The 23,802-nt window shown below is 36.4% G+C and overlaps 2 protein-coding genes across 3 annotated transcripts; one reads left to right on the top strand and one right to left on the bottom strand.

Annotated features, from left to right (window-relative positions):
• Positions 1-932: 932 nt before the first annotated feature.
• On the bottom strand, positions 933-3,020 carry LOC116123530 (PLASMODESMATA CALLOSE-BINDING PROTEIN 3-like). Of its 2 annotated transcripts, none has more exons than XM_031409289.1 (4): positions 2,848-3,020; positions 2,328-2,570; positions 2,193-2,229; positions 933-1,557 (listed from the first exon to the last, which is right to left on the bottom strand). In XM_031409289.1, exons 1-4 carry the CDS (start codon positions 2,897-2,899, stop codon positions 1,278-1,280), a joined length of 612 nt encoding a protein of 203 aa, XP_031265149.1. In that variant the 5' UTR covers positions 2,900-3,020; the 3' UTR covers positions 933-1,277. The 2 variants fall into 2 exon arrangements, with proteins under 2 accessions (XP_031265149.1, XP_031265150.1); XM_031409290.1 differs by having other exon boundaries at positions 933-1,554.
• A 5,578-nt stretch (positions 3,021-8,598) lies between these two features.
• Positions 8,599-14,052, top strand: LOC116123587 (pentatricopeptide repeat-containing protein At1g26460, mitochondrial-like). The gene is made up of 7 exons (XM_031409334.1): positions 8,599-9,363; positions 10,807-11,029; positions 11,134-11,616; positions 12,240-12,446; positions 12,885-13,022; positions 13,100-13,288; positions 13,694-14,052. Exons 1-6 carry the CDS (start codon positions 8,723-8,725, stop codon positions 13,283-13,285), a joined length of 1,878 nt encoding a protein of 625 aa, XP_031265194.1. The 5' UTR covers positions 8,599-8,722; the 3' UTR covers positions 13,286-13,288; positions 13,694-14,052.
• Positions 14,053-23,802: the final 9,750 nt, after the last annotated feature.

Here is a 23,802-nt window from a genome sequence, read left to right as displayed (position 1 = left end):
TGTCAAAAGATTCCTTGTCAGTCTAGATTGTTCTAGGTCCACTGAATGACCCCTTAGTTGTTGACTTGAATCACCAAAATAGTTCTGCACGCATACAATTGTCATCCTTATCCAACACGAATGTTTAACTCTGCTGGTATGCAGTTTGACTTTCATTTGTTTGAACAAACGAGTGCGTCAGTTGTTGGAGCTCGGCATACTTCCAAGTACCTTCACCTGTTTCTCTAACTTGTCCTTTTATGAATTTCTTAGGTCTGCCATGTTCCTTAGACATTTATGTTTCGATGGTTCAATTTAATAGGCCGCATGTCATTGGGTTGAGATGTGTAAATGGGAACCACGGTCCCTGTCTAGAGAATAAGGTCATGTTGTTGTTAGGATTAGATAATTTAGATTACATCAATATGATATCAAGTATCTTGAGATCTTTTAGTATTTTTTCGTGATAATTATGGGGAAGTAAATCTAATCATGGATGACAAATTATCAAATGCTAAAGTGTGTTGGTGATTAGGAAATGGAATTTTGGCTATCTAAAAGCACTAATGTTATTAAATGGATCATCGATGTCGAATTAATCAAATATTGCCTTGATTAGAAGTTTGACACAAGCTCCCCCCACCCAATATGCTTTGATTAATGGTTTGAAAGTTTTTTAATGCTAATAACCGAATGGTTGGTAGGTGGCTGGTTCACAAGTCATAATCTCTCCATAAGCTCCATGCATTTGTAATGACTAACTTCATTCATAATTCATTCAAGTTCTGCAATCCCTGAATTATTCTCCTTTAAATTTCTGACAAAATACTTGGTCCATCAAATGAATAAATGATTCTCACTCACCATTTAACAAACTACCCAAATTAGGTTGGTAGAAATAACCCAAAAGAAAAGTAAATTAGTAAGAAAATGGATTGATGGACATGGGCAACAATTAAATAGTCTGGGAGTGATTACCGATTCCATTAAACAAAATTAGAAAAAATATTAATAAATACTGCCTCTCCCTAGATATACAGAAGGAAAAATCTAAAAAAGAAAAGATCAGGTTCTGCCGCAAATAGCAGTCATATATATCACCCGAAAGGAATCCAATTCCCCATCTTTTTCACATAGGAAAAAAACAAAAAAAAAAAAAAAAAAGAAAAGAAAAAAACCCTAGTGGGGTTTTGCCTCTAGACCATTGTGAAATGACATGTCTACCCATCCATTCGTGGCTAAATCTGGTACTCACATCAAACCCCACTTCACTTCCTCTTTACTTTACTATACTAAATTCAACCCCATAGCAATGCTAGTGATGAAGCCACAGCCATTGAGAAAAAGAAGTGAGTGGTTGTTGAAAAGCGAGGCCCGGCACTAGAGTCGGTGATGCCACTCCCTGTCGGGCCAAGAGACCCAGTGGTGCCCCCAAACACATTGGGAGTGCCTGTTGTAGTTGAAGGTGTGGTTGATGTTGTTGGCGTTGTGGTAGGAGTTGTTGTGGTAGGAGTTGTGGTGGTGGGAGTTGTGGATGGAGTTGTGGTTGGTGTGGAGCCATTTCCTGTCCCTGTGCTGCTGGGTAAAAACAGAGAGCCAAACCCCAAAAAATAAATTAAATTAAGTGTACTATTATAGTACTGAGATGGAATAACAGATGTCAAGCCAAGATAGAGAGATCTGGGAATCAAAATCTTTAGTGAGAAAGGAGACAAAGAACTAATGAAATATCAACATCAATACAGCTCACAGCTGTCAACATGATGCAAACCACTGACTTTATACGATTAAGAAATTAAAACAGATATTAGATCTAATCAACATTTTCTTACTAACATCAAGATTTTTATCTGAAATCACTGATTTTGCTTATGCAAACAAAACTCATTTCCCAGTTAGAATCTGCTATGTGGATGATGACCACAAATAATTTGAAAAATACAAAACTTATGTACCTAACAAAAAAGAAAACCCTTAAGAAAAAACTCAATCATTAGAGTTGGGAATTAGATTCTTGACACTGAAAGCTCATCAGTGTAGATTCATCCATCAAAAGGGAAGAGAAAAAAAATTGAGATGGGATGAAGAAAAGGAGATCCACCGATGAGCTAAAAAGTAATCCAAAGGAGGAGGAATCCAGCCACAGAACAAATTCACAGAAAGTGATAAATGATTTTAAAATCACAGAAACAAGCAAAAAGCTGAGACCATACCTGGCAGTTGAAGGGTAAACACAGGTGGATGCAACATCTGGAGATTACAAAGACACAAGGATGAAGAAGAAGAGTGAGTAGAGAATAGAAGGTAAAAGATATAGAAAGATGGAGGGTTTTGAAAAAGGGTCTTACTGGAAGGGGGGTTGGCACTAGTTGCGGCAGCGCCTGCAAAATCACAGCTGCCAGTAGTTTGACCCTTCTTCTGGAAATAACTGTTAACAGCATAGTTGCAGTGATCTTTCACTGTGTTGGGATTGTAACAAACACCATTTTGGATGATTGGAGTGCAATCAGCTCCAGCTCCACAAGCATAATCTATAGCCTTCTGAAGAGCTGAATCACCTACCCCATCTTTACATAAACAATAAAGGGCACCTGAAACAAAAGCAGAAACAACCACAGTTACTTCACAGAAATTTAATTAAAAAAAAAAAAAAAAAAGAAGAAGCTTGTTTTCCTTTCTAATGGAATTAAAAAGTAGGATTTTTGTCCGGATAATTGTTAAAAACCATCAAAAGAAAAGAAGACAAGCACCAGAGATCAAAGAGGGAAACACAGAGAAACCTCGTATCAGATATCTAGAGTTAAGATTATTAAACAAAGCTGGTAAGAAAAGAACAAGAGAGACAGAATAAAAAATCAAGAAGCTTACTTGAATGGCCGGTCATGGCAAAGAAAAGCACTAAATACACTATAGCAGCCATGATTAATGCAAGATTGTGGGTGGGGGGAATATAGAAAATCAAAACACTCTTTAAGAGAGGTTGTTGAAGTTGAAAACTTGAAATGAAAGATAGTAGAGTATGAGAGTGAGAGAGAGAGAGAGAGAGAAAACTTGAAATGAAAGATAGTAGAGTATGAGAGTGAGAGAGAGAGAGAGAGTGATGTGGGGAGATGGAGATTTCTAGACAAGTATTAGAGATAGACGGTGGGTGATAATGGTGGGTGTCTGTATCTGTAGCAGTAGCCTTTTTATTATGTAACACACTGTTCATTATTTATTAGTACAAAGAGATTATTATAATTAATATTTTTTTCTGATATTTTTTTAATGTTGTTTATAAAAGGGTAAGGGAGAGAGTGTTCTGGGAAATAGGGCAAGGCTAAAAAGCTTTGCCATGTATTTGACAGATTGTGTCTTTTATGTTTTATGTATTTTCTGTTCTTTCTTACAAACGGTCATAAACTAATGTGCAGGATCAAAACTTAAACCACGTTGGGTTAAGTTTAAACCTGGTTTTGTAAAGCAAAAGGGCCCTACCATTCATGAACACTCCTTTGATATCTATTCTTAATGTGCTGTCACTGTAGTTGTCCTTTCTTTTCTTTTCTTTTTTTCAGCTTTCCTTTTGGAATATCAGAATCTCATCTTGGTGCCTCAATTTTCAATCATCTTCCATGTTTTACAGGTTGGTATTCTCTCTCTATTTTTATTTTCCAGTTTCGTTCCTCATCTTCATCAAATTTACTTCCAAAAATATTGTTTTTGCAATGCATCAGCAGCCACCAGCTTACCCTCTGCAGCATGCAATTTTTGACCCCAATCTCATCAACCCTTTAGATGAGTTCACATCTCAACGAATTCTAATCTTCATTGTACTAATGTACTCATCTTATTCGTATACAAAAGAATGAAAATACACCTAAATTCAATGAATAGTAGTAGTACTACCCATCTTGTTGAACCAGCTAGGTTAGGTTCAAGATTTCTTGGGAAGTTTCTAGCTTAACCTTTTTTGGTTTTGACACTCTTTCTGAAACATTTTTCGTAACTTCACCCATTTGGATAATACCCAAATGCTAAAATATGAGCCATAAATGACTTAAAAATCAATAATATGGTTTTGACATGATTTGATTTGAACAATACAACCAATACATAATTGCAAAGGCAGCTACTAGTCAAATTACAATTGTAATATATTACCTTATTTTCTCATCTACATTGCACAACTGACAATACATACTCTATGTTTGATCATCCATTTACGTCTTGACAATGTTATGTCCATGAGAAAAAATAATCTAGCGTAATTAACTGGTATTACCTCCACCATATGAGAGCCTTGGAACATAATAATTCATAAACCAGCTTTTTATTAAATGCACTTGTACAGGAGGGGGTGCCTATAAATTAAACAAACATGTCTGGGATGATTTTTCGACTGTCATATTCGTGCCACCTGTCTAGATATCATACCGAGATTTAGTGGTCAGAATCATCCCATGTGTTGCTCTTATAGCACATGACTTTTTCAACAAACTCATCAGTATTAAGCATTGCTATTCATACTTAAGTATGGGTAGGGATTGACTCATATCCGGATCATGGTTGTTAGTATCCTATGATACCCGATATGTATCATACGATACGATTCGATACAGATCGTCAACGATACGTATCAGAGAGTGTATCCTAAACTATTCGATATGTTGATATGTATCCTACGATACGATACGTATCCGTTCATATCCTTAAAAATATCGATATAAATCGATACGGCTTTATTAATTTGGGCCAAAGGTCCAAAAAAAATTCGGGTCGAAACTAGGTCACCCAACCCGATTCACTAAAACCTGTCCAAATTTACCTATTTTGCATGGAGAAAGTGAAGAGGAATATATATTGCCCATTTTACATGATAATAATAATATAAGTGGAGATATAGATATTGACATTGATCTTGGAATTTTGTGATTAATTTTGATTATGTAATACCGTAATTTAAATTCAATAATACCACAAAATTCTTTAATTAATCTTGGGGATTATATTAATTTTTAAATTTTTTTGATTATTTTATTAATTTTTTTGAAAAAAGCATATCTTACGATATAATACGATACGCGATACACGATTCAAAAAATTAGGTTTTCGATACACGATACGATACACGATTTGATAACCATGATCCGGATTACGGAGGATTATACGTGTAATCCACTTCGTAATATCAACCCTCAACCACTTTTAGACGATGTATATAAAAAGGGGATATCACCTCCGTTTTAACGGATCAGTTATTCACACAAGCACAAGAAATCACTTAGAGAAAGTCTTAACTTATTATTACGTGTTTTTTCCTTATAATCAATTTGTGTATACAACAAAGATAAGCAAATAGTATAACAGTAGATGTAGGTTTGGTTATAATTTGTCAAACCATTTTAAAAATCTCTTGTGTTCTTGTATTACGGATTCACCAATCATTTTCTAGCTGGTTATTCTTAATTACGCATACATCTTACATAATTTTGTCGTGATCGACTGAATATCTCTAATTGTTCCGAGTTTTTGCAACATCAAAGCCTAACAGCAAAATCCTAATTCATATAGTTGAAATTTTGTTCCTCAATTAACAGTAACAAAATTTCAGAATAAAGAATTCTATTTGCTCTGTTCTGGCACAGCTGATTCAATAATAATGACTCAGAATTTGGGTTCCAGCCTTCCAGGTAGAATGATTTGCTCAGCCTTCCAGGTAGAATGATTTGTTCAACCCACTTGTAATTGTGCTTAAAGGCATCAAACCCCACCGTCAGGCAGACCATAATAATTTTCACTCATAGCCCTCTCTCTCTCTCTCTCTCTACACTGTATATATATCTGTTTTTTAAAAGCTGTTTTTGAAAACAAGGGATTGTATCTTCCCACAAAAACAGTTTTATTATGCTTTTGCTATGAGGCATTGAGGAAATTTTCATCAGTTGTTTGTATAAATCTTCTATTACAGGTTTTCGAGACTCTACAAATGGGCAAAGCGTGCTGTAAATAAAAGCAATTAACTTAAAATTGCTGGCTTATGATGAGGAAGATTGTGACCTTTTTAATAATGGCTGTGTTATAACCAGTCAATAAACATAAACTAAACACCAGATCAATCAAACACAAAGATTCGCACAAACCAACAACACAAGAACACAAGATTTACCATGGTTCGATTATCTAATAAATCAGAATAGAGAAGACGATTACAAGAGAAAAACCTACAACTTATCTGTGCAAATAACTATTCATCTCTCTTTTATACCGTTTACCCTTTTGACAAGCCTCAACCGTTGGATCTGAACAGTTTGGATGGTCATGATGTTCAGCTTATTTTGTCCCAAAACTCTGCTTTTCACTTAAGTATCAAAATGATGTCGTTTTTAGGTCTTCACTTTAACAGGCTAAATATATGTCAACTTCATTAAGTTAATGTTTATATTCATAAACAAAATATATGTGTACATTTCTTATTCTTGATTCCAAATTTATGATTCATCTATATTCAATTACCCATTAACCAAAAGGGTAAAGCGAAAGTAGTAAAATAGACTGGAAACAGGAATAAATAAAGAAGAAACTTCTAAAGTTGAAAAGGAGAATCTAGGCCAGAGCTGAAGAAGATTAAAGGGAGAGGACTGAGGTTATAATTATTTATAATGAAAGAAGAAACATAATATAAAAATACCATTTTGTAAAATGTAAAAGAGGGTTGCCAAGAATAAGATTAGGTAAGGTAGAGCCAAAAGGCAATAGAAAGAACTTGGAAGTATTGTAGGCAAATTCTGTGGTTCCTTTTTAGCTTCACTTTATTTGATCATTGAGGGGTCTTGAAATTCCTACTGGGAAACAGAATCCCTGGACCACAAATGCACAAAGGTAAAGAATAAAGGTGCCTTCTCTTCTCTTATCTCTCTTTTGACATTTGTCTTTTTTTAATGAATGGAACCTCCACCCTTTATAAATTTTGAGTTTATCAAAACCAAATTTGCCATCTTCTCACCAGGGCTTTAAAAGAGATTAATTTGTTATTTTGATTGGCTTAGTTGATTCACGGGATATTTATTTCATTCTTAGGTTTGAGGTTTGTGGCACTTTGCCTCACTATTATAGAATACAATCACTTTAATCTTGTCATATGACTAACATAGTGTTATTGACCTAATTTCTTAACACTGTTCAAGGGGTTTTCAAAGTTTATATTCCGTCAATATAATCATATTTACTCTTTAAGGAGTTAAGAAATTAAGCCAATAACATTGACATCACTTAAGAGGTTTTAAGTTCGAGTCTTTCATAGATTGTTAATAAGGGTAGTCATTAGAGTTATTATCTGACCGATAGTTTTAGGGTCCTAAAAAACCCCTGGTCATAAAATTTTAAAAAAAAAAAAAATTGATGTCCACTATATCTAATAAGAATGTTCATATCCCATAAAACCGGAACAAGATAACATATCTCAAACCTTAGGGATGAAACTGTAAGTATTTTATTTATTAATGATACATCTTTGGGGTATTTTTGGCTAAAATTAAGGTATTCTCTTTAATTTGTATCTTACTTTTGGGATTGTGGTTTGGGTACAAAACGAGGTGTTAGGTTTTTGTGAATTTATTTGTAAAAAATACCCTAATCAAAGCTACCAAAATGTAGCAGCAAACTCTCCAGATTTCTTTATGATTCCTCAAGAAAGTGAGAGTTTAGATAAGTATAGATTAAGGGAACAGCCCAGATAATTGCTTGGATAAGATAATATAAAATAAAAAATAAAGTGATGGAGAGTAATAATTTGGGCAGTAATAAGAGACCCACTCTTGAGTATTCATTAAAGTTACAGCATTTTGTCTTAAGTTGGTGAAACTGAAAAGCACCTTAATGGCGGTGGCTTCAAAGTTCAAATAGGCAGATCACATTTGGCAATACAATGTTTTAGGACACCTAAACACGTGCTAATCCGTAATTAATTGTGGATTAATTATTATTATATTATATAAGTCGGCTAGGCATATGTTGTTTATCCCTTTGCTTAAGCGAAAAGCTGTACGGGCCCTTTTATACAGCCAATGCCCACATGTTATCTTTATTTTGGGTATTCTAAAACTACAAATAATTATTAACTAACACTATTATTTGACCATTATTTCTTTATTTATAAGAATACCCTTTTACGTACAAGAATTACCTTTCCAATGGACTCTCCCTATAATATAAGCCCGAATAATAATTTCGTAATGCCTAATTCCAATCATCAAAGTAGAGGCTCGGGCCCAGTCGATCCCGGGCCTGAGCCCTCAAGGACTGGACCCAAATATTGAAAGACCGGGTCTAGGCCTCGATCCCTCTTCTCTTGGGCCTGGTCCAGTCTTAGGACCAGTCCTTATAGGACTAATCCTCCCCAGGACCGGGCCAAATTCCCACCTATACATCAAAGTATCGATTGAATTTACGAGATAATTGACCCTAAATTTATTTTAAAACAAAGAAAATCAAGGACATTCAGTGTCTAGCTTGTGGGTTGGGTTGAAATTGGGCTGGATTGAACCCTCGAAATCGTCAGCCCACTGGGCTGAAAAGATCGACAGTTCCCCGTATTTTCACGAGCCAGAACTTCGTTTTCCGATAATTTCGAAAATACCATTCACCTCATTCTCGGCTCTCGCACTGAACGAGATGAGGTGAGTTTACTGATGGATCTTTATTCTTAACTAAAAATTCCAACGACACAAAACCCTAACTAAACTCTTCACTTCGACTTGGATGAATGGCATCTCAAATGTCGATCTTCATGCGAACCAAAAGCCTTCTCTCTAAAACCCTAAACCCCAATCTCAAACTCAAATCCATCTCTATCTCTACCTTCACTTTCCTTTCCCAAGAACCCCACCTCGCCGAGTCTGCTGAGACATCTTCTCTCCCGCCAAACCCAGCCACTGGTAGCCCACTTTACAACGAAAACTGGCGTAGCCCGGTTATCAACGAAAACTGGCGTAGACCGGTTACCGACTCGGCATCAGACACTCAGTCCTTGATCCCTTTAGCTCTCCTTCAGAACCCGTCCGGCCCACGCATTCAGGCATTATCTCAAACACTTGATGTGCAGGCTTTGATGAATGTTTTTGGTTACTGGATGACGAGTCAAAAATGGTCAGATATGAAGCAACTATTTGAGTTTTGGATTCGGAACTTAGACAAGAATGGGAAGCCGAATAAGCCGGATGTTAATCTGTATAATCATTACTTGAGGGCTAACTTGATGATCGGTGCCAGTGCTGGTGATTTGCTTGATTTAGTGGCCCAGATGGAGGATTATGCTATTCTGCCTAACACGGCGTCGTTTAATTTGGTCTTGAAAGCTATGTACCGGGCCAGAGAGACCGAGGCTGCTCAGAAGTTGCTCCAACGGTTAGCTTATGTTGTTTGTCTTACTGCGTTTTGATTGATACGTTTAAATATATGAATTGCATTTGAATTTAATTACTGGTTTATAAGGCTTTTGCAGTAATGAGTTTGATGTAAATACTTATTTCCCTTGTTTAATTGAGTTTAATAGAGTGAGAGCATCTGTTTCCAAAGCCAGAGGATAAAGGAATCACTAATTTTTTTTCCTTGATCACAGAATTACAATCCGTAAAATTAATTTCGATAAGATATCATGCAAATCCTCTCCCATATCAGTACAAATTTACTTGTAGTATTTTAGTAGTTTTCATTTTTTTTTTTTTTTGTGTGTGCGTGTTTGCTCTCTTTTGTATAGGAAAAGTTTAGATAAGAATGTAAGAATGAGTCCTTGAGAAACGGAATTTAAAACTGTTGTTATTTCGATTCAAAAGGGAATTTTGCCGACAAATACTACCTTTTGGAATCCCTTTTTACCCTCATTTATGCATTTTACACGCGTATTCATGTTAGCGTTCATTTATAGTATTGTTCGTTGGTATGTAGGGTGAAGATTATGTTTTACCTGTGTCTATGTGATAAGATTATTTACAGCAGTAGTAGGCTGAAATATGATATTGGGTAGGGAGAAAATAAACTACTTTGCTGTTGTAGGCTGAAACATGACGTAGGGCTGTGGAAAATAAACTACTTTGACTAAAAAAATTTAATAAATAAAGGAAAAAGGAACCTGGAAGTAGTAAAAATTACTGGAGCCCTGGGGTAGTGTGATGTAGTGATTGTGCTTGATGTAAATCTGTCCTGAAAGTCCTTCTCTTGGATGGTAAAATTAAAATCATAAATTGTAGAAAACAATATAATTTCAAGCTTCAGAATGACTTGTTATGCAAGTGAATTTTCTGTGGAATTTTTAATCTCTGTTTGCATGATTTGATTTGATTTTATATGTTGTACCTTAACTCTATGGATGGGATAGTTTTTGGTCTGAAGAAGGGTATGAAAAATTCGAGGAAGAATATCCATTCTTGTGATTTACATCCAAGGGTCACAATTTGAAATAAAAGTTTGGATTCTGAAATTGCGAAACATAATGTTTTTGAATTGGGTCCATACTTCCAATTGAATAAGTAGGGGATCCATGGATAAAGATCGAAATGTCTATTTTGGATCGCAACTAAATCTTCATTTTTTGTTTTGTATAGTTTAGATTGAAGCAAAATTGCTATTAAACGATAACTTTGGTTTACTAGAGGCATCGACCTATTCCTGGTTTGATCTGATGTAAAGGATTTTATATTGCCATTTCACCGTGTGTTTAATTACGTAACTGATTGTGTCATTACAGGAATTTTCTAGGTTTTGGTTTCAGTGTTTGAATCAGTCTACTACATGTAATGTTCAAATGTATGCTCAATTTTGATGGATCAACCTTTGTTTTATTGTAATCAGGATGCTGCAAACTGGGAAAGAATCTCTGCCTGATGATGAGTCATATGACTTAGTTATTGGCATGCTATTTTTAACAGACCAGATTGACACTGCTTTGAAATTCATAGATATGGCCTTGAAATCTGGATACTTGTTGTCTATGAAAGTGTTTAGTGGATGTGTGCGAAGCTGCGTTACCAAGGGCAGGCTGGATACACTGGTATCCATTATTGAGAAGTGCAAGGTACATGACTGATTTCCTTGGTACTTAAATAATTCCATTAAAGAAGGTCCAGTCTTTACTTATTATTTATTTAAAAGTGACTTTATTCCTATGGGTGTTGTCAGACAATGGATCAAAACAAAGCACTCTGTCCAACCTGGATCATGTGTAATTATATTGCAGAAGTTGCAATTCAAGAAGATAACGGTAGTTTAGCATTTTATGCCTTGGAATTTATGGCCAAGTGGATAGCTCGGGGTGAGAATGCACGGCCCCCTGTTTTTCTTTCTGTAGATGAAGGATTGGTTGTGTCAGTGCTTGGAACTGCAGGAAGGACCTATAGTCAAGCGCTATTGGATGCATCATGGGCTATCCTACGTCGCTCTTTGCGTCAAAAGAAGGCCCCTAACCCTGAATCTTATCTTGGAAAAATCTATGTTCATGCATTATTGGGTGATCTTCAAAGGGCTTTTAGTACCTTGCATGAATTTGAGACTGCCTATGGGAATTTCAACAAATACGTAGAGGAGGAACTTTTCTCGCCATTTACCTCTTTATATCCACTGGTCGTTGCCTGCGCCAAGAAGGGTTTTGAGACATTGGACGCGGTATTGCTTAAAATACTTTTAGATCTTGAATCAGATTGTTATCATATGTCCATCTTATGGGGAATCACCAATTAGTTAAGATTCATCATAATCACAATATTTCTGAATCGAAATCAAAATATTGACCACATGCATCAAACTTTAATATTTTTATTTAATGTTATTATTATTTTGCTTCTTTTTCATTCTTGGTTATTAAAGTTATGTATGTGTATTTGGGCAATGGTTTTTTGTTCTTCCAAGCATCAAGTTTCACACATGGTGGACATCATATATTATCTTTTTTCCTTCTTTAGGTCTGCATATCAGGTTCAAGCATAACAATAATTTAAATGAGAAAAAATGTAGATATAGAATAAAATTTGCAGTTACCCAAGAAAAGAGACTGATGGTTGCTATTTCTTCTGCCGTTACTTTTTTCCCTTACATTTTGTTAAGATCTGTTATAATAGTGCTCTTGAACTGTGGGATTGATATATTTGTAGTAATTAGTGGCTTGTATTATATTTCTCTTGAAGAGAGTATGCTTCTGATTTGTATTAATGATGTAGTGGTAGCTGAATTTTCATTCATTTATTGTATTGCAGCTTGTTGCTAACTTTGCATTGTTAAAATTTTTCCAGGTGTATTTTCAGCTTGAGAATTTGAGCAATGCAGATCCTCCTTACAAATCTGTTACTGCTCTAAATTGTATAATTTTAGGTTGTGCTAATATTTGGGACCTTGACCGTGCCTACCAAACTTTCGAGGCAATTGGTTCTTCTTTTGGGTTGACTCCGGATATTCATTCATACAATGCTCTAATGTATGCATTTGGGAAGCTCAAGAAGGTGCATATGCTTTGGGCCTTTTTGCTCACTCTAACTCTTAACTTTGACATGCACAAATATATACACATGTGATCTCAAATGTGCATCCTCCAGTACAATTGTGTGCACACCTATTGTGGACTTGTGGCAATGCATTGAGAAGCTATTCCCCCCTACTCTCCCAAGATATTTTATATTATATAAAATTTTAAAATATAATTATATTTATATTTTAAAATATTTTCTACTGTCATGATAAAATTCCATGATGTTTAGTGTTGGGGTCGATTAAATGGCATAATATCTATTGAAAGTCCACATGCATGCTCTTTGTAGAAATTGGGCCACATGCATTGTCATCTATTACTTTGCATTGCATGCACATGGAATTAACATATCAATTTTCAGATTAATATGCTGAGTATTGAATAGAAAATTCACGTCCTTCTCCTGTGGCAGACATTTGAAGCTTCAAGGGTGTTTGAGCACTTAATAAGTTTGGGTGTTAAACCCAACGCAATGTCATATTCTTTGCTTGTTGATGCTCATCTTATCAACCGAGATCAGAAAGCTGCTCTCGCTGTGATTGATGACATGGTAAGCCGGTGTTGTGTGTGTTTCTATCATTTGGATTGGGTCTACAGAATTTAAAATCATGTATATCTGTTTGGCAGGTAACTGCTGGATTTTCACCTTCAAAAGACACTCTGAAAAAGGTCAGAAGGCGATGCGTACGAGAAATCGACCATGAAAGTGATGAGAAGGTTACGGCCCTGGCTGGAAAGTTTCAGTTTCGAATGGGTTCAGAGACTCGTAGGAACATGCTGTTTAATCTCCAGTACAGCAATAATTATATCTGACAAGTAAGTTCTGATGCATGCTGAATAACTTACAATGTCAAAGCTGCGTGGTTTGCGGTCCTTGTTGCTTAGGCATTCCGTTTTAGCATACATCATGTTGGTTGACCATATTTCAGAATGCTCTGCTTAGACTATACCAGTTAAGAATTTTCATTTATAACCCTAAAACTTAGTTCCGGTCTTCAACAATTCTTGGGGCCATGTACTTAAATTTTTTCTATCCCATAATTTACCTGACTATAGTAGTTTGCTATATTCAGGTTAGCGAGATATTATACTCCCTGTTGTTTGTCACCTTGATGCCAAAGTCCACTGTCAATTACTGGAATCCTTTTGTTTAGTGCCCTGGATATTCTCAGTAACAGCCATGCTTTGATTATACTTTGATGTTTATTTTTTATTTTGCAGGTTGGCTTTTCATTTCTCAGTCTTGGAAATATCGATGATGATGATGATGATGATGATGATGATATGGTTCAACAAATTTTCATGTTCTACATCTTTAGTTTTTGACGAGCCTTCATCTTTGTTTGTAAATTATCTGATTGTTATCAATTTTGAGTCTTGGAACGATTAATGCTAGGATCATAGCTTCCTAGAGCAATATTCATAATTTCACCTGTTTATTTTTCTATTCTTTTTTTGCTTTTTGAGGAGCACGGTAGTAAAATGCCAATCCAATAGATATTCCAATCCAATGTTGACCAATAATTGTAGTACCATCCCAAATTTTTAAAGATGCTTAGAGGATATATGTTTTTCTTTAATTTTTTAATTTGTCCTTTCGGTAGCCTGTTTATTTAACCATGTTTTCAATATAGTAAATTAATAGTTGATTTTGTTTTTAGATGTTTAGAGCATATAAATATGATTGAAATTTTGTGGGGTATATTGTCATAGGCGAAAAAGTAATGTTTTAATAACCAACCGGGGGTGAAACCTGACAAAGTTGTTGGGTCTCGGGTTTGACCAGTTAGTCAAATCGAGTGATAAATTTTAAAATTTAGCAAATGCACTTCTAAAAATTATAATTAAGTCCTTCTAGGTTTGAAATTTAGCAAACACATTTCAAATACAAATAGGCGGTCAATTGGTTGGCGACGGTGACACAATAAATGCAATCACAATCATCTCTTGAGTTCATTCCTCAAAAAATCTATCCAGTATCCGATTTTAGTCCGATCTTACCAACGTTGGCGTCGACATTTTAGGTCAAATCTCACTAATGTCAACGTCGACAGCCCTCTCCATCACTACGAAAATACTCTCCTCAGTCTTTCGACCAAAACTCACCTCACCCCACCCCCGTTAGCCTTGACAATCGTTGACAAAAGCTGGTTGTTGCTGTCACCTATTTTTTTCAATTTTGAGTCTGATTCACTTACCGAAAATCAACTATGTTGCCACCATTACACTCATCGACACTTTCTCTTCAAAAACCTCAATGTCCTGGCCTTCAATTGTTCGTCGATCATCACCTCAATTTTTAGGATTTTCGGTGAATAGTGAAATAGGTAATCCGGCCCGATGAAAGCCTCAGGTCTCGGTTCAACTAGTTTAACCAGTTGGGCTGGGCTGGGTCGAATTTTAAAACGCTATGAAAAAGTAAATGTTCTTTAGTTGATCAGAGAATTTGTAGATGAAGAAGATAAAATGTCTTAACTCTTATGGAGAGTATAGATCATATAATGTTTTATTATAGAAGTATATTATATTAACGGAAAGAAAGATCACCTTAAAGATTATTGTGAATGTTTATAAAATATATGTAGTTGGTTCGAATAAATTAGTGAATAATATGTTTGGTTGGGAGGATAAATGAGTGGATATATTGTATAGATTATTAAATTGTCCCCCTTTTTAAATATTAATATAATAGTATTTATTTATTTTTATTTTTTGAATCATTTCTCTAAACCCCTTATATTTGAAATTTTGCTAAAATACCCCAACCATATAAAACTTTAATTTGTAGCAAAAGCACCTCCACCCACCTCAAGCCACGGCCGGTAGCCAACCACCACCACCGACAACATCCGATAGTCGACAGAATGGCGCACAACTGGCCATATATGACTAGCCATGCGCCGGCAAAGCTGGAAATGGCCATGGATCACAAATCCATGGCCGGAAAATAGCTAGATCTATGACCATTTCAAGGTCAAAGATTTGACTTTTTTTTTTTTTTTTTTTGGATAAGTAAGCTTTCATAAGAAAAAGAAAAAAATGTACAAAAGGCCTATAAAAGGCAGCCAACCTACCTCAAGACAATCCCCTGGGTTAGGACCCAAAACCGTGGGTTAGGAACAAAACTAAAGAAACCCAACGCCCACCTTACACCAACTTCCACTCTTCCCCAAAGCATGGAAACCTCCCCTAGGGCCTGCCTTGGCCAATCCAACTCTTAAGAGCCAAAGAAAACACCCTTACTTTCATAGCCCTCCAAGTGCTCGACAAAAACCTTCACCACAAAAAGCCTCAATAACAAATTTGTCCTAGGACCTCACCACCACCAAGACCACAAAACCCAAAATGATCACCAGTAAAAAATAGACATTGGTAACCCCCAAATTTGTGCAAGCCTTTTATTTCTCGTAGTCCTCTTCATCTTCCTAAGCTCTATGGTCTTATCCCTCACCACTAACCTAATGATATTGTGGATGGTTAGTGCATCTTTACACTCCCCTCCATATACCCTATTGTTTCCCTCCCTCCAAATCCAATAGATAGTGGCATTAAGACACTACTTTGCCAAAAAATACTTGAGCTTATTTCTCTTCCAATTTAATGATAAGCCATGAATATAAGCATTCCATGGCACTGCCCCATAGCCCATAGAGCGAATGGCAAGGATTCGACTCCATATAGACTTGGAAAAAGGGCAAAAGAAAAAGAGATGATCCAAGGTTTCTTGGGACGAATTACAAAAACAACAACATGAGTTTTGCAAAATGCCATACCTCTCAAGCTTATCTTTTGTGTTGAGTTTCCCTTTTATAATCATCCAAAGAATCATAGCATGTCTTGGAATGGATTTCGGGAACCACACAAAATGGGACCAATCAACCTCAGCTTTCCTCAACCTTATTTCATTCCATGTTGAACTAATAGAGAAACCCTTGGTCATAGACGAGATCCAAACAATTCTATCCTCCTTCATAGTGGGATTGAAATTAACCAACCTTTCATTTCCAACAAAGCACAAGAGTTTGCCACTGGCCATTTCCACTCACCTCGATTGCAAATCTTACTAACTCGAGAATCATTTGATAATCCAGATTCGTAAATAATCCGAGGATGATATGTGAGGGCAAGCGGGCCAAGATTGTGCCAATTATCACGCCAAAGTCGAATATGTCTCCCATTACTGACCTCACACTTGATTCTCAACCCAGCCTCTCCTCTAAGCTTAAGGATGCTCCTCCAATTCCAAGAACAATCACGGGAAATGAGAATTTCCCAAATACTTTTTTTTCTTAAGAAGATAAGTTTTAATCCAAGTGACCCATCCCAAGGAATGATTAATTTTGGCAATGTTCCAAATATGCCTCATCATGGTTGCCTTTTTCCATTCCTTAGTTCTCATAATGCCTAGACCCCCCTCCTCATTTGGAACACAAACAGTTTCCCAAGCAATCTTTGCTTTAGTTTCTTCAGATTGGATCCAGACCATAAGAATGCCCTAAGGGAAGCCTTAATCTCCTTGTGCACTCTTGAGGGAAGGATGAACATTGAGGACCAAAAAACTTGGATGCTCCACAAGATAGCTTTGATGAGAATGATTCGTCCCGCGTAAGACAAAAACTTACTTCTCCAAGAATTAACCCTTGCAAGGATTTTGTCAATAAGAACTTTGCAATCAACATACTTCAACATAGTTCTAATAAAAGGGACACCCAAATACCGGACCAGGATATTTCCTTCTCTAAAATTGTCATCCTACAAAAAATTCTCTTTTTCCTCCTTTGAGACTCTAGAACAAAACAAGTTGCTTTTACTAGTGTTAGCCTCTAACCCTGACCAATCCTTGAAGGTTCCCAAAGTTTGTTTAATTAACCCAATAGAAATTGTGTCCCCATTACAAAAACTCATGAGATCATCTGCAAAGCAAAGATGTGTAATGTTTTCAGCACTACACCTCGAGTGGAATTTGAACCTAGGGTCCCTAGCCACTTTCCCAAGGATCCGAGAGAGAAGTTTGTAATGACTTCTTTCTACTAATATGCTCATAAAATATACTTAATAAAAATAAATGTATAATTAATGGAAAATAGTTGGGCCCAAAGTTTTCTTTATTTAATATATACATTCTTTACATAGTACAAAATAACATGTACAAAAAACTATCAAAATGATGGACAGTGTAACCGTTTCTCTCCGCTTGCCGATGTCCATCCGACCGCATCCTCACCTATTTCCTGCAAAAACATAGAAAACAACGAGGTGAGCACAAAAATGCTCAGTAAGTAAATCCTCTAAACCGCTGTCCCCGTGTACCACTCTTTAATTCTTTCCTTACTCTGCCCTTTTTCTTCTTTTTCTTTCTTTCTCTCTTATTCTTTCATATCATGATAGAAGTCATGATAACAATGCATGAATGAAATGCACATGTAGTCATGCATAAGAATGCATTCTCTTTCTTCTCTTCTGTTTTTCTTATTATGCTTTCTTTTTTTATGCATTTGTTTTCTTTCTTTTCTCATGCTTTCTTATTATTTCTTATTCTATGCCGATCAAACTTGGTTGATGCATGGATTCGGAACCCTTGGCCACGTGAGTGTATTCTCTCTCTCAAGATAGCCCTCATCCACATGTACTCTCATGGGCTATACCACTTCTTTCTTTTCTTTCTCAGGCTGCTCACTGAAGGCGGCGTACATGCGGGAATATTCTGCTCATCACTCACAGGTTCCCCATCGCACAACTTATTCTTTTCTCTTCTTTAGCACTTTTCTTTCTTTTATTCTCTAGTGTTTATTCATTATTTCTCTTTATTCTTAGAGTGTTTTATTCTTTCTTTTCATGATTCTTTCTTAAGTTATTACATATATATAACTATATGCATATGGATGGTTCATGCTTAGAATTCTTTGTTAAATGTACTCATGAAATGCAAATATGCAATGTTGCATAAATTAAGGTTCTCTACTCATACTCATGCTTCTCTTAGGCATTTCATCAAACAACTATTGTGCATACATAAACTCTACTTTAACTTATAATTATACTTGTATCTTAAACCATCCAAAATGGGAGTAAAACTCCCTTGTATCATCACAATCCCTGTCAAGGAAAAACACTCTCAAAAGTTTCCTCAAACTCTTTCAATTTCCACCAAACTTCAATCCATCATCATACAATTAAAACACTTCTCATAACCCAAAGATATTCAACTACAAGCATAAATAAACACCAATCTCATCTCAGTTTCTCAACAATCATAGCATATACATACATAAAGAAATCTCTACTCAATTGATTTCTTAAACTTTAACTTGGTTGGATTTACTTACCTTATACTTGAGTAATCTTCACTAAGGCTTTCTACTCTTGTTGGACTCAAACTTTCTCTTATTTCCTAAGCATAAACTTAATAAGAATTCAACTCTTGCACAAATAAAACTCATAACTAAAGCAAGGATTCTTACCTCTTGTTGCTTAGGATCAATTCCTTGTCAAAAACCACTAAAAAGCCCTCAAAATCCTTGAAAAAATTGAGTGAAGGATTGAGAGAAAATGAAGGATGGCAATGGCAGTGGAAGAAGAGAAATGAGGGGGTTTATAAGACTAAAACCTTAATATCTCATATTAACAAGCATCCTTTCCCATTTTGCCCTTACACTTTCTTGGAAATTTCATCTTTGCCCTTTTATTCTTTACAATCACAACCCCAACTCCAATAAATTCTCCATGAAATTTTCTTACATTTCACTCCCCACTTTTCCTGCTAATTAGGGATAAAATAGTCATTTTGCTCCTATGGAAAATTCTCTAGAAGATTTACAAAGGATTTTAGTCGGCTCTTCTCCGCGGCGAAGACTTTTTCTTCGCCTCGACAAAAAATTATGGCTATATTTGGCTTGTTATTTTTATTCATATTTTGGACCCGATTCTTCAGATAGCGTTTGTTTTATTATTTACATAACCCTGTCCTGATAATTCAATCCTAACAACTACCCGACAAATTTTTTTTGACCGTTACAGTTTGCTTTTTCACTTTTCTTCACTGCTTCACCATTTCACTTTCTCATTCTCAGTATACTACCAGCTTCGTGCTTCACTTCTCAGTTTGCATTACTGTTTTCAGTGCTTCACTTTCTCAGTATCCATCACCACCATTTCAGTTTCTGATAATCCATTACCAGGTTCAGTGCTTCACTTCCCAGTTTGCATTACCACCATTTCACTTTCTAGTATCCACTGGCAGCTTCAGTGCTTCACTTCTCACCGTGAACCTACAAGTCCCTCTGTCACAAACCCACATCCTAACCCAACGTGAACCCACCATTGTCAACCCACCACCGTGAACCCACAAATGCCTCCGTCACAAACCCACCGCGAACCCACTTCAGATCCCCAACCGTGAACCCGAAAATAGATCTGTCACAAACAAAACCACCGTGATAGATCTGTCACACAAAAACCCACCATGACCTGATTTGTCACAAACAAACCCACTGTGACAGATCTGTCATACACAAACCCACCATGACCCGATCTGTCACACACAAACCCACCGTGACCCGATCTATCCAAAACGAACCCACCATGGCCCGATCCTTTGCAACCCAACCACCGTGACCCGATCTATCCACAACGAATCCACCGTGACTCGATCCTTCGCAACCCAACCACAGTGGCCCGATCTATCCATAATGAACCCATTGTGACCCGATCCTTCGCAACCCAACCACCGTGACTCGATCTATCCAAAACGAACCCACCATGACCCGATCCTTCTCAAACCCACACCCCCATCTGGATCAAACCCACCTCAGATGCTGTTTTACGTTTTTTATTTGTTTGAAATGAATTGATTGTAAATGGGTTTTTGTTTGATTTGTGTAGAAGGGGATGATGTATTGCGTTAATGGTGTGAATGGGTTTTTGTTTGATCTGTGCAGAAGAGGATGCTCTTTTGCGTTAATGGTGTGAATGGGTTTTTGTTTGATCTGTGTAGAAGATGATGCTCTTTTGCGTTAATGGTGTGAATGAGTTTTTGTTTGATATGTGTAAAAGAGAATGCTTTTTGCGTTAATGGATACAGAGAATGCTTTTTGTTTGATCTGTGTAGAAGAGAATGCTTTTTGCGTTAATGGATACAGAGAATGCTTTTTGCGTTAATGGATTGTTGAATGGGTTTTTGTTTTGTTTTATTTGGTATTTGGAATGGGTTTTGCTTTTATTTGCCATTTGGCACATGCATGTAAATGGGTTTAATTTGGCATTTGGCACATGATTGTAATCGGTTGTTTATTTTGTGTGGCACGGAATGATTTTTTTTTTTCATTTTTGTTTTTTTTTTGTTTTTGTTTTATTTGGCTTAGGCATGAATCCTTTTCAATGCGTTTTTTTTTTGTTTGGCAAACAGATGAATTGTTTTAATAAGTTTTTTGTTTTGTTTGACAGGTTTTTAATCTCCTGTACACACACCCTTTAATTGTGTTTGATGTTTATCTGTCTCAGAGAAGGGAAATAAACTCGCGAAGTATCCAAATCTAGTTTGTAAGTTTCCGTTACCTATTTGTTTTCAAGTCACTGAGACGCTATTTTTTTCAATTTTTTTATTGGAAATAATTTTTGTTAATACTATTTTTTTCTTTTCATTAATCCTTTTAATTTGGACTTTAATAATGCGTTTTGTAATTAGTTGACTCAAATATTTTATTCGGGCTTCACTAATTGATATATTTGTTGTGTAGATTCGACATCGTTCTTTAATCGCAATAAAAAATTACGCTCACATGCCCAGATGTCAGGATAATTTGTCTCGACGTCGCAGGATTGATTATTACTTACAACAGAGCCAAAAGTTTCGACGTTTTTCCAGACTTGGAGTTCGTCATACACCCTGTTGGTCGACATTGTCTGTATCTTCCCCTGCATTGACGTCTTCAAGCAGTGTCGGATCGAACGAGGTATATTTTTATATGTGTTTAGTTGATTACGTTAACATGTGAGTATTATATTTTGTAATGTGATTGGTGATTTGTATGGTACCCCAATGTTGGTTGTTCCTCACCGTACTGTCCTTAAATAGGTGATTCTGTGGCCTGGTCCGCTGAGATGACCCACAAACTTCTGGTCCTGTTATCTGAGCGGGCCAAAACTTCATATGGTACTGCAATAAAAACAGCTGATTATCAAGAAATGTTGGACGACACATCATCACTGGCGAGCAGGAGACTCAACGTGACACAATTAACCTCTAAGTTCTTTCGCCTGCGAAAACTTTATCAAGCATGGCGGAAATTACTGCAACACACAGGGTTCAGGTGGGATCAGGAGTCATAAAGTCCAACGTGTCCTGTTGAGGTTTGGCAAGAATATGTCAAGGTAATTTTTCATATTTTTTAACTATTATTATTCAACGTCATTGTAAATGTACGCATTTTTTTCGGACTGCTAAATATTAATATATTATTCTTTTAACTTATCAGCAAAACCCACTGGCGCAACAATTTTACCACAAGGGACTTCCTCACAAGGAACTTTATGAAATAATATTTGAGAAGCAAACTGCCACTGGAAGATATGCGTACACATCTACATCCCAACAGGTGGAGACCTCCAGTTATTCCAATCCCGGTGCTGTTCCCATGGATGATAGCGACTTTGAACCTGATCCTGATCGTTTGATAGGGGAAAAACAGCAAAACACATATGACCATGGAAGAGCGAGAAATCAGAGGCACAGAAGGGGGCCGGGACATTCAATTGCGGATGCCATTTTTAGCTTGACGGATGAGCTTGCGAAGAAGCGAACAATGGGATCGAGGGCTTCCAATCGCAGTGCAGATGAGAGGGAAGAAGAGAACATCAATGCTCCACCTGATTCTTTCTCCATGAGCAATTGTATTGACATCATGACGGCCATGCAAGTACCGACACAATTTTATTTGCCGGCTATCACGTACTTATATGAAAATCCAGGATGGCGGGAGATATTTGTGAAACTCCCACTGGAGGAAAAGGCTAATTGGATTTATAAATTTTTTTCTAATAATTAGTAGATGACACTATATTTCATAGTTGTTTGGCAACAATTTTGTATGTGTCAGTGAGCAATTGTCATTACAATTATAATTTATAACGCTACTGTATGAACTTATTTATGTGATATTGTAATGTGTAAACACTGTTTTCGATTGTCATTACAATTAAATATTGACTATTATATTTTGCTAAGTAGTACAACAACTGTTAATTGCTAATAAATGTTTTGTAAATGTGTAGGTTTAAATGGCGTTGTCTAGCCGTACAAGAAGAAGACGACGTGCTATAGATGAGAGGGACGAAGAAGAAATACTGACAGATATAGGCATTGCACTCTGCGGTGTTGCCGCGTTAGAAGCAAGTCGGCGTCAACCACGACATACATCCATACTAACTGGTCATCAATACATGTTAGAAGTACTCAACGGTCATCCTGACAGGATCTATGACAAGTGCCGCATGGACAAAGACTGTTTTACATTGTTATGTGAATTTTTGTCCGATCAAGGCAAATTGCAACCAACTAGGAGGACGAGTTTGGAAGAACAAGTTATAATATTTCTAACAATCGTTGGAAAAAATGAGACAATCAGTACGATGATGGAGGATTTCCAACATTCGGGTGAGACGATCTCTAGACATGTTACTGCAGTTTGCAATGCTATATGTGAGTTGAAGACATAGTTTATCAGACCACCTGACTTCAATGATGTTCCATGGGAAATATCAGCCAACAGAAAATATTATCCTTTCTTTAAGGTACTAGTTCATTATGTTTGCTATTAGTAGATAATTAAGTTCATTGTGTTATTAATTTGTTTAGTAGGTTAATATTAGTAAAATGCCCCATTTTCATGATAGGACTGTATTGGAGCCATGGATGGCACACATGTATACGCTTCGATTCCACGTGAATTTGTCGATAGGTACCGGAATCGCAAAGGATCGATATCACAGAATGTATTGACTGTACGCGACTTTAAAATGATGTTCACTTATATCATTACTGGATGGGAAGGATCTACGAATGATTCAAGAGTATTAAATTCAATTATTGATGATCCTAATTCTGGATTCCCACATCCTCCACCAGGTATAAGTATTTTCTTGACGTATTATAGCGTATTACCTCCAATGTTACGGCCCTATAATTCAAATAAAATGTCTGATATTATTACAGGGAAATACTATTTGGTTGATGCGGGTTATCCAAATAGAGATGGGTTCCTCACCCTTCATAGGCGAGTGGCTTACCATAATTCTGATCACCGCCATAACCGAAACAGGCCACAAGAATTGTT

Source organism: Pistacia vera, unplaced genomic scaffold (assembly GCF_008641045.1).
Source record: "Pistacia vera cultivar Batoury unplaced genomic scaffold, PisVer_v2 Contig143, whole genome shotgun sequence".
NCBI lineage: Eukaryota > Viridiplantae > Streptophyta > Magnoliopsida > Sapindales > Anacardiaceae > Pistacia > Pistacia vera.
The sequence above is the reverse complement of the archived record's forward strand: the minus strand, read 5'-3'. Positions and strand labels throughout refer to the sequence as shown.

What these genes read in the sequence shown, in the direction of transcription:
- LOC116123587 (XM_031409334.1), top strand. Translation starts at nt 8,723, where the DNA reads ATGGCATCTCAAATGTCGATCTTCATGCGAACCAAAAGCCTTCTCTCT. An exon ending in CCATTATTGAGAAGTGCAAG is followed by an intron (nt 11,030 to 11,133) that starts GTACATGACTGA and finishes GGGTGTTGTCAG; the next exon opens with ACAATGGATCAAAACAAAGC. An exon ending in CATTTGGGAAGCTCAAGAAG is followed by an intron (nt 12,447 to 12,884) that starts GTGCATATGCTT and finishes CTCCTGTGGCAG; the next exon opens with ACATTTGAAGCTTCAAGGGT.
- LOC116123530 (XM_031409289.1), bottom strand. Translation starts at nt 2,899, where the DNA reads ATGGCTGCTATAGTGTATTTAGTGCTTTTCTTTGCCATGACCGGCCAT. An exon ending in TGCCATGACCGGCCATTCAA is followed by an intron (nt 2,571 to 2,847) that starts GTAAGCTTCTTG and finishes CTTTTGTTTCAG; the next exon opens with GTGCCCTTTATTGTTTATGT. An exon ending in TAGTGCCAACCCCCCTTCCA is followed by an intron (nt 2,230 to 2,327) that starts GTAAGACCCTTT and finishes TGTAATCTCCAG; the next exon opens with ATGTTGCATCCACCTGTGTT.